We start from the raw sequence: 10,405 nt of genomic DNA, 5'->3' as shown, positions 1-10,405 counted from the left end.
GATTAGGCATAGAAGAACTCTTTAAAAGTTAAAGTCCTAAATTAGGTGGTTTCACTGCTAACATTAATTGCTGCAGGTGAGGTATGGTGCTTAGTCAGTGCAAGGAGCTTACCTAGATATTGTTGAGAATGAATCCTACATTGATGGAAGGAGATATCTTGCATGAAGCCAAATGGTATCAGAGCATTACGTGCTCAGCCAAATGGTCACACACGCTCTACGTCATCCCATTTCTATTATCCACGTGCTAGGCTTGATCAATATAGCCACTTCCCTCCACTTTGCATGGTTGTTCTTCACCGTAATACCCCCTCACACTCCTTATCCATTACAATTTTTACAACGTCGCTCAAACTCTCCCTTGAAAACCGCCCATCTTCTCTCTCCACCTCCATAGCAACCTTGAGCTCTTTAACCAGCAACTTGGTTACCAAGACCTGTTTCACCAGTCGTGGAACCAAAACAATCTGATTTTCACTCAACAAAGACTCGCGCATTGACGCAAACCCACGGTGAACAAAGCAAACAACTGCTGGGTGGCTCAAGATCGACGTTAGGCTGTTTAGTGATGCGTCAGTAAAGCTTTAGGCGGAGGCAGAAGCTATGCGCGCTGGCCTCACTGAATGCTTGGAAAAAGGGTTACGGAATATTGAAGTAGAAGTGGATGTGAAAGGTCTGGTTGAGATGCTGAAAACTGGGGAGGTTTTGGATACATCGGTGGAAGGTATTCTAACGCAAAATCAATTGTTAAAAGTTGAGAAACTCAAGATGTTTAAACTTTTGATGCAAATGGGGAATCGATTCCGATGATTCATCAACCAATCCCTACATGACAACCTCGGCCACACTGTATTGCCCTTTTTCTTTTTTCTTTTCCTTTAACATTCTTTTCCGCGCAAATGGGGAATAGATTCCTTACTTATACTAAGAAGGTTGCTTTCCATCACTACTTAAGAGAATTTTCTGGTACTTCCAATTCCAAATCCAACTAGATAGTTTTACTTCACCACACCTCAACGGCGATATTCCAATTCAGCAACATGAAGCTCTTCACTAAGTCAGCATCCCTCGATCGCAATCTCCAGCCATCGCCGGAAATGAAAGACAAAGTGATGGCCATGGAGAAAATCGTAGGCCACAACTTCAAGAACAAGAGGCTTCTAGAGGAAGCTCTTACACACTCCTCCATCACTTGCTCTCCCTCGTATAAGCGTCTCGCGGTGCTTGGCGACGCCACCCTTGAACTCGCTATGAGTAATCACCTCTTTCTTGCTTACCCCAACATGGATCAAGGCAACTTCACTAATCTCCGCTCCGCCAATGTTAATAACGTGAAGTTCGCATGCGCCGCTGTAAAACATGGTTTTTATGGCTGCCTTAACCAATCATCTGCTTTCGATGATGAGGTCATTGTTTGAGCTCTCTCTGGTTTCTTTTAATTGTTACATACTGTATTATTATTATTTTTGGTACTATTTTAAGTTGAAAAGTTGAATTTGCAATTTGGGGAGGTTTTTAACTTTCAGAGAAGCTATTACTGGCTATTTGGCATATTAAAAAAAAATAGTACGTCATAAACAAATGTAATAAAACTCGTGCAGGATGAAGGTTTTTGTTTCTTTAAATGCCAATTATAACATCTCTTTTTTATTTGTATAATAAGTTAAATATTATATTTGACCTCATGTGTGTTCAGAAAAGACTGATATATTTTAACATATAACATGAAAAAAGAGATAAAAAAAATGTGTATATATAATTAGTCACTAACATATTACATGAACTTTTGATTACCATCTAACTAATGTGAACATTTCTTATTTCTATGAAGAAGTTTGTAAATGAAACGGTCGCATAAGTTAGTATCTTAAAGCGGGTGCCTCTTTACCCCCTTTTGATGTAACTTTTCTCGTGTTTTTCTTGTTTAAGTTTGTTTAAAAGAATTGTGGTAGCGTTAAGTAATGGTGTTTTTACTTTTGGTTTTATGAGCAATTTGGTTTAAATTTTAGGTTGGGGAGTTTGCCAAAGCGGTATCGGAATGGAATGAAAAATATGAGATGACGCTTGCGTATGATGGGACCATACAACCCAATCATGTTCTTGGAGATATTGTGGAGTCAGTGGCAGCTGCTATATACATTGACTTGAACTTTGATCTGGACAAACTATGGATGGTGCGTATTTCATTTGCTTGTTTCTTTTTATATGACAATTATGGAAATCTTTCATTGAGTTTTTAATTAGGGTTTGAAAGTTTGTTCGAACTCTAACTAGTGGTTTTTGTGTTAATTATCTGTTGTGGTACATTTGTAGAAATTTAAGCATCTTTTGGAGCCTATAATTACTCTCGAAGGATTGTCAGATCACCCTGTGTCAGAGTTGTATAAGCTTTGCCAGAAGCATGGAAAGTTCGTCAAAATCAAGGAGGACATAAATGATACCAAAAATTTAAGTATTGCTAGTGTGTATGTTGATGGCATCTTAATTGCCTCGGCTTCTTATAAACATATGGCAATTGCAAGGCTTCATGCTGCAAGAAAAGCTCTACCTGAGTTGTCCAAAACATTCGGCATAAGCTCTGAGTTGGTTGAAGTTGCTGCTGAAAATGAAGCTAAACAGAATTTGAATGTGCTTTGTGACAAGAAGAGGATCCCTAGACCAACTTACAAGTACGAACATCTTCAATTACTTTTTTTTTTTTTGTTTATAGAAATATGTTGTCATAATATTTTAAATAATCCACGCGTATTTACTTTTCTAATATAGCAAAGAGAAAGAATCTGGTCCTGCAGATGAGATGAGATTTGTATCATCAGTTGAAATTGCAACTTTAGAGCTAAAAATGATGGGAGATGAAAGGTCGAGAATAAAAGATGCGGAGAATTCTGCGGCTGCCTTGATGATCCTTGGTTTACTACAATCTGATGCTATGACCAACACCAAAGAAGCAGCTAATAGTAGGATTGGTTATTTTCCCTCAGTACTCTACAGACTTTGGGTTATGATTCGTTGGGTGACAAGGCTGCTTGTTTTTTGTTTCAAAGGAATAAGTCTGTTAGTTATTTTCTTTACTGTGGTCAAATTAGTTATTGGATAGCCCTTCCCTGTATTTCCATATTTGGAGGTCACACTTGATTCCTCTTGGAATTTCAAAGAGCTTGTTTGTATGGCCTCGTTTGATGTTCAGGACTAAATAAGAATGTTGGTCATGGATTGAATGTTAATCATGTTCTATATTCATGTGTACCACCAGATTTCGCAACCCATGACAAGGAGAAATTTTTATGGGTGGCACAGTATCAAGACAAAACATAAGAAGAAATTTGTATCCTCAGTTAAAATTGCAACCGCGGATGGTGTGCTTTCGTGATAGGAGATGAAATGTCGAGAATAAAAGATGTGGACAACTCTGCAGCTTCGTTGATGATCTGTGCTGTACAAGAATCTGGTTATATATGATACAACTCTGATTTTTTATTCTTCTTCCTGAGATATATATGTGCTTTGTATGTGTGGTGGGCTCTTGTACCTCCTGTTGCATTTGAAATTTGAATGCATAGGTTAGAGGAAAATTCCGTATGGCTGGAGTCCTGGAAGAATAACCATGGATTATAGGAAAATAATGTGTTTCATGCCTATAGGATTTAGGTTAGGATTTGATCCTGTAAAATGTGGTTTGTGCTCACGTAGTTAATTAGGCATAGAAGTACTCTTTAAAAGTTAAAGTCGTCGATTAGGCTTCACTGCTAGCATTAACTGTTGCAGGTGAGGTATGGTGCTTACTCAGTGCAAGGAGCTTACTTAGAGATTGTTGCGAATGAATCCCAAATTGATGGGAGGAGATATCTTGCATGAAGCCAAATGGTATCAGAGCACCATGCGCTCAGCCAAATGGTCACAAGCGCTCTACGTCATCCCATTTCTATTGTCCATGTGCTAGGCTTGATCAATATAGTCACTTCCCTCCACTTTGCATGGTTGTTTTTCACAGTAATACCCCCTCACTCTCCCTATCCCTTACAATTTTTACAACGTCGCTCAAGCTCTGCTTTGAAAACCGCCCATCTTCTTCTCTCTCCACCTCCATAGCAACCTTAAGCTCTTTAACCAGCAACTTGGTTATCAAGATCTGGTTCAATAGTCGTGCAACCAGAACAATGTGATTTTCACTCAACAAAGACTCCCGCATTGACTCAAACCCACAGTGAACAAAGCAACCAACTGCTGGGCGGCTCAAGATCGACGTTAGGCTGTTTCGTGATGGCTGAGGGAGCAGGAGGATTTCATTGTCAGTCGAGCTTTATGGCGGAGGCAGAAGCTATGCGCGCTGGCCTCACTGAATGCTTGGAAAAGGGGTTACTGAAGATTGAAGTAGAAGTGGATGCGAAAGGTCTGGTTGAGATGCTGAAAAGTGGAGAGGTTTTGGATACATCGTAGGAAGGTATTCTAACGCAAAATGAATTTGTTAACAGTTGAGAAACTCAAGATGTTTAAACTTTTGATGCAAATGGGGAATCGATTCCGATGATTCATCAACCAATCCCTACATGACAACCTCGGCCACACTGTATTACCCTTATTCTTTTTTCTTTTCCTTTAACATTCCGCGCAAATGGGGAATAGATTCCTTACTTTTACTAATTAGGTTGCTTAACTTAATTGCTTTCTATCACTACTTAAGAAAATTTTCTGGTATTTCCAATTCCAAATCCAACTAGATAGTTTTACTTCACCACACCTCAACGGCAATATTCCAATTCAGCAACATGAAACTCTTCTCTACCTCAGCGTCCCTCGATCGTGAGCTCCAGCCATCGCCGGAAATGAAAGATTCAGTGACGGCCATGGAGAAAATCGTAGGTCACAACTTCAAGTACAAGAGACTTCTAGAGCAAGCTCTCACACACTCCTCCATCACTTACTCTCCCTCATATAAGCGTCTCAAGGGGCTTGGCCAGGCCGCCCTTGAAATCGCTATGAGTAGGCACCTCTTTCTTGCTTACCCCAACATTGATCAAGGCAACTTATCTAAGCTCCGCCAATGTTAATATGGTGAAGTTCGCATGCGCCGCTGTTAAACATGGTTTTTATGGCTACCTTCGCCACAATTCACCTCCTCTCGATGATAAGGTCATTGTTTGTGCTCTCTCTGATTTCTTTTAATTGTTACATACATGCTTTATTATTATCATTTTTAGTACTTTTTTTAAGTTGAAAAGTTGAATTTGCAATTTGTAGAGGTTTTTAACTTTCAGAGGAGATATTGTTGGCAATTTGGCAAACTAAAAGAAAAAAAAAAAAACATCATACATTGAAATATAAGGAAAAAAAATGTATTAAACTCGTGCAGGATGAAGGTTTTTGTTTCTTTAAATGCCAATAACATCTTTTTTAATAAGAAGTTAAATATATTTGACCCCATGTGTTTTGAGGAAAGACTGATATGTCATAAAAGAGAGAAAAAAAATGTGTATATACAATTATAGTCACTAACATACTAGATGAGCTTTTGATTACCAACTAACTAACGTGAACATTAATTTCTTATTTCTATGAAGAAGTTTGTAAATGAAACTGTGTCACACAAAAGTTAGTATTTCAAAAGCGGGTCTTTTTGATGTAAGTTTTCATTGTGTATTTCTTGTTGAAATTTGTTTAAAAGATTTGTGGCAGCATTAAGCAATGGTATTTTTACTTTTGTTTTTATGAGCAATTTGGTTTAAATTTTAGGTTGGGAGTTTGCCAAAGGGGTATCGGAATGGAATGAAAAATATGAGACGACGCTTGTATATGATGGGACGTTACAACCCAGTCATGTTCTTGGAGATATTGTGAAGTCAGTGGCAGCTGCTATATACATTGACTTGAACTTTGATCTGGACAAACTATGGATGGTGCGTATTTCATTTGCTTGTTTCATTTTATATAACAATTATGGAAACCTTTTATCACGCCCCGGACCGTATCGGTAGAAAAATCCATATCCGGACTGCGAGCTAAAAATTAAATAAATTAATAAAAACTTAGTGAAACAGTATGAAAAATTAATTCCTTATATAAATAGAAGATAAGAACTCTTTACAAGGCTAAAAATAAATAAATACAAACTCTAGCCTCACATATAGTCTGACCTCATCCCGCCTACCCTCTTGACGGTCTAGTTTGTAAACCTACGTAACAATATAGAGGCGAGTTTCGACAACTCAGTAGGGACATAACCTTTTCTTTTATGTATATATTTAATTTTGTAGAGAAGGATTAGGCGAGATTAGTTCTTCGTCAACAGTCGTGTGCAAGGCAACACACAGTTCAACTATAACATATTACCAGTCATGGAAATTAAAATGATAATGTGTGAATGCAATGCGACTTAACATCCTCTACTCAACCCGTTAATCTATATAATAAAACGCGCGGACCTGCACGTCCCATACCATACATTTTACCTTTGCAATGGTGATTCGAATGTTCTATTATACAAATTAACACCCTGTAACTTAATTTCCTCTTTTATTAGTTGTCTAGCCAAAACCCTTCGTCGCCAATACCAAATTACCCTAAAAGAAATTGTGCACTATGGGATCGCCTGAAACTTGGTACCTACTAAGAGTTTGACTCAACTACACAAATGATCATTTCCATTACCCTATTTTTCACAATTCCTTTCGCAACTCCGAATCTCCAACCACATGACACATCATGAATGATTCATAAATACTTTCATTTTATCATTCACATATTCCACAATATATTCTCAACCAAGAGTAATTCCATAGTCAGTAACAAACAGACATCCAACGAAACAATAATGTACACATATCCAAGTAACACTCAACAAGAGTAATCAACTAATGAGATAAATAATAATATAAAATTCCACAAAATTTAATATAATAAATCTCCGTAAAAGTCTGTCTTATTTCCCTTACCTGGACTCTAAAGTATCACTCTCTATTACAAGAGTTCACCACCTTGATAAAATCCCATACATAGCAAGCTCCAGAGTGACTCCACAGTCCTTCCTCCCTCTCTCAATCGATCTCTCTCTCTCTCTCTCTCAACAGAAACCACAAAGAAACAACTCTCTCCCTCTCAGTTTTCATGCTTCGAAAGAGCAAGCACTGCTGCACAGATGCCTATTTATAACAAGAAGAGGCGGCCGCTCTCTAAACATCCCAATCCCAACCTTAAAATATTAATTTGTTTCTCTAAACCCTAACAAACATCTGAATCGCTTTCTATTTTCTATATATCTCTGTATAAATATTCTTCCAGCAAAAACTCCAGTTCCGTCTCTCTCTCTTCTTTCCTGGTCTTTTTCTCTCCAATTCGACAAGGATAGATGTATCGTATGTATAGGTATAGGGGTGGTATTGGTACGATTACCGTATAACAATGTCTGTATTAAGTACCATATCAAACTTTTGGTCTAGCAAAATCTATTATCATTACCGTGCCAAACTTTTGGTATACCAAATTTTGACATGCCAAATAGTTCAGTTAGCATTACCATTTCGTTTTAGGCCACTCTTTTGGCCAAAATTTGTTTTTTTTTTTTTTCAACCCAACTCAAGGCCGAGACATGCTTTTGGCCACTCTCTTGTTTTTCTAAAATATTTTTATTTAATTATAGAGAATTTATAAAGATTCATTTAAAAAAGAAGAAGAAGTAAATAGATGGAAAAATTGTTGAAAGAACCTAGCATCCCTAAAAAAAAATACATATATTCCTAGTAGACGACACTAGGGAGAAAGACAATCAAATTTGATGAAAGAGAAAATGAGATGGATTGCAGAGGGAGAGGGAATTGCTGGAACTGGAGAAACGGAAATGAAGTCGATGGCAAGATGAGAGAAAATATGAAATCGCGATGGCAAGAAGGCTTAGATTTTTATTATCATGAAAGCAGATGTCAGAGGATGAGAGGATGATTTTGGATAAACAACTAGGAAAAAAATATAAAGTACATAATATGATAATACTACCTAATTATATATATAAATAAATAATATAGTATTAATAGTATTGGTATGTACGTTATACTACCGGTAAGGCCATCTCCAATGGATCAGGCCATTGGGCTATAGGCTCTTTTATAGCCCGAAATGAAGAAAAAACCATTTCTAATGAAGGTCTAGGCCAAAGGAAAAAGGGGCCCCATTGGGCCAAATTCCAACCCATGGCCATCAGGCTGGGCAATTTAAGCCAGCCAGCTAGCCCGAAATGCTGGGCCAGTTGTCAGCTAGCCATTGGATTTGATTTGATTTTTTTTTTCTTTCATAAAGATGAAATTTTAAAAAAAAATTATAATTAAAAATTATAATTTTTTTCCTATAAGTATCTAAGCCATTTCTACATCATTTATCACATTCTTTTCACAATTTCATATTATCTTACCTCATTTTATTTCAATTCTTCACATTCTTTAAACTCCTATCCAAATTTTTTTTAAGCAAAACAAACGTAGCATTCTGAAAAATTATTAAGATTACATAAAGATAAGAAATATGAAGAGTTACTCATTTATAAATATGATAGTTTAATTCAATTAACCAATAAAGTTAAAGAACAAACTTAAAAATAATAAATTATTGAGAGGGTTAAAAAATAGTCCCCTTCGATTGGAGATTATATATAAATATGGCCTGGCAGCGTTCATTAAAAATAATATTTTTGCAGGGCTATAATCTAGACGGCGGCTAAACATAGCTCCTTCGGTTGGAGATGGCCTAATAATTTTGAATACCATTATCATACCGATACTGTACAAATGCCATACCATTACCTAATAGTTTTGTGACACAGTTTTGATATGGATGGTAGGTAATTTGGTTAGTGTGGCAATTTAGCAAAACTTCGACCCCTATATAGACATACCCCAATCCTAACTTACACCGCCCAAAGCTACAGATAACTATAGATAAAATAATATAAAATAATCTTATTTTTAATCACCAATGAAATAATATAAAATATAAATAACATATATACATAAATCAGTGCAACATGAAATTAATAAAGGATGCGTAGTTTCTAGGAAACTAATACTATATTTAACACTTAATTAACATATAAGTATTATTTTTAAAATACAGGTCTTCACACCTTTCATTGAGTTTTTAATTAGGGTTTGGAAGTTTATTTGAACTCTAACTAGTGGTTTTTGTGTTAATTGTCTGCTGTGGTACATTTGTAGAAATTTAAGCCTCTTTTGGAGCCTATAATTACTCTTGAAAGATTGTCAGATCATCCTGTGTCAGTGTTGTGTAAGCTTTGCGAGAAGCACAGAAAGTTGGTTAACATCAAAGGGGGGAGAAATTATTGGCATAATTTAAGTACTGCTAGTGTGTATGTTGATGGTATCTTAGTTGCCTCGGCATCTTATAAACGTATGGCAATTGCAAGGCTTCATGCTGCAAGAAAAGCTCTATCTGAGTTGTCCAAAACATTCGGCATAAGCTCCGAGTCAGTTGAAGTTGTTGCTGAAAATGAAGCTATAAAGAATTTGAATGTGCTTTGTGACAAGAAGAGGATCCCTAGACCAACTTACGAGTATGAACATATTCAGTTAAAAAAATTGTGTTTTTGGAATTATGCTGTTGATAATATTTTTAAACAATCCATGCGTATTTACTTTGCTATTGTAGAATTGAGAAAGAATCTGGTCCTGCGCACAAGAAGAGATATGTATCATCAGCTAAAATTGCAACTCCCGATGGCCTGCTATATACGATGGGATATGAAAAGCCAAGAAAACAAGATGCGGATAATTATGCGGCTGCCTTGATGATCTTCGGTTTACTAGAATCTAACAACATCAAAGAAGCAGCAGATAGTAAGATTGGCTATTTTCCCTCAGTACTCTACAGACTCTGGGTTATGATTCGTCGGGTGATAGGGCTGCTAGTTTTATGTTTCATCCAAGGAACAGCTGTGTTAGTTATTTTCTTTATTGTGGTCAACTTACTTAAGCCGACCCCACCTAGTCCCAACTTAGTTAAGTCGACCTCATATAGTGAGAAAAAACTTTGTTTTTGTAGGTCAAATTAGTTATCGGGGTAGCCTTTCCCTTTATTTCCATATTTGGAGGTCACTCTCGATTCCTCTTGGAATTTCAAAGAGCTTGTTTGTATGACCTTGTTTGATGTTCAAGACTGGATAAGAATTTTGGTCATGTATTGAATGTTAATCATGTTATGTGAAATTGGTATCATACGGAATAATCTGTAATAAAAAATTCTAAATTTGCTTGATTGACTTGTCAGCAACATCAATCAACTAAGATTATATTTGTTACTTTTCCAACAGTGGAATTAATCAATTTAAAACTTGGTTTATTGAAGTGTTCTTAGTTGACCACGGCCTAGTTCAAGGCACATTCTAACTCTGATAAACTTAGTTGCA

The 10,405-nt window shown here is 36.6% G+C and overlaps 2 protein-coding genes across 2 annotated transcripts; both read left to right on the top strand.

The window, feature by feature from the left end:
- Nucleotides 1-212: 212 nt before the first annotated feature.
- LOC137743653 (ribonuclease 3-like protein 2) lies at nt 213-3,224 on the top strand. The gene is made up of 5 exons (XM_068483585.2): nt 213-849; nt 993-1,406; nt 2,010-2,174; nt 2,314-2,669; nt 2,767-3,224. The coding sequence occupies exons 2-5, from the start codon at nt 1,041-1,043 to the stop codon at nt 3,095-3,097; spliced, it is 1,218 nt and encodes a 405-aa protein (XP_068339686.2). The 5' UTR covers nt 213-849; nt 993-1,040; the 3' UTR covers nt 3,098-3,224.
- A 1,036-nt stretch (nt 3,225-4,260) lies between these two features.
- LOC137741395 (ribonuclease 3-like protein 2) lies at nt 4,261-10,205 on the top strand. Its single transcript, XM_088680312.1, has 5 exons — nt 4,261-4,390; nt 4,789-5,019; nt 5,731-5,894; nt 9,198-9,553; nt 9,649-10,205. The coding sequence occupies exons 1-5, from the start codon at nt 4,261-4,263 to the stop codon at nt 10,049-10,051; spliced, it is 1,284 nt and encodes a 427-aa protein (XP_088536438.1). The 3' UTR covers nt 10,052-10,205.
- The last annotated feature ends 200 nt before the right edge of the window (nt 10,206-10,405 follow it).

This window comes from Pyrus communis, chromosome 11, assembly GCF_041283825.1.
Source record: "Pyrus communis isolate YQ-2024b chromosome 11, ASM4128382v1, whole genome shotgun sequence".
Classification (NCBI taxonomy): Eukaryota; Viridiplantae; Streptophyta; class Magnoliopsida; order Rosales; family Rosaceae; genus Pyrus; species Pyrus communis.
Note: the sequence above shows the minus strand (reverse complement) of the source record. Positions and strands in the feature narration are given on the sequence as shown.

Coding starts and splice junctions, on each gene's coding strand:
- LOC137743653 (XM_068483585.2), top strand. CDS start 1,041: ATGAAGCTCTTCACTAAGTCAGCATCCCTCGATCGCAATCTCCAGCCA. Junction 1,407..2,009: donor CATCTGCTTTCGATGATGAG/GTCATTGTTTGA, acceptor TTTAAATTTTAG/GTTGGGGAGTTTGCCAAAGC. Junction 2,175..2,313: donor ATCTGGACAAACTATGGATG/GTGCGTATTTCA, acceptor GTACATTTGTAG/AAATTTAAGCATCTTTTGGA.
- LOC137741395 (XM_088680312.1), top strand. CDS start 4,261: ATGGCTGAGGGAGCAGGAGGATTTCATTGTCAGTCGAGCTTTATGGCG. Junction 5,895..9,197: donor ATCTGGACAAACTATGGATG/GTGCGTATTTCA, acceptor GTACATTTGTAG/AAATTTAAGCCTCTTTTGGA. Junction 9,554..9,648: donor ATCCCTAGACCAACTTACGA/GTATGAACATAT, acceptor TTGCTATTGTAG/AATTGAGAAAGAATCTGGTC.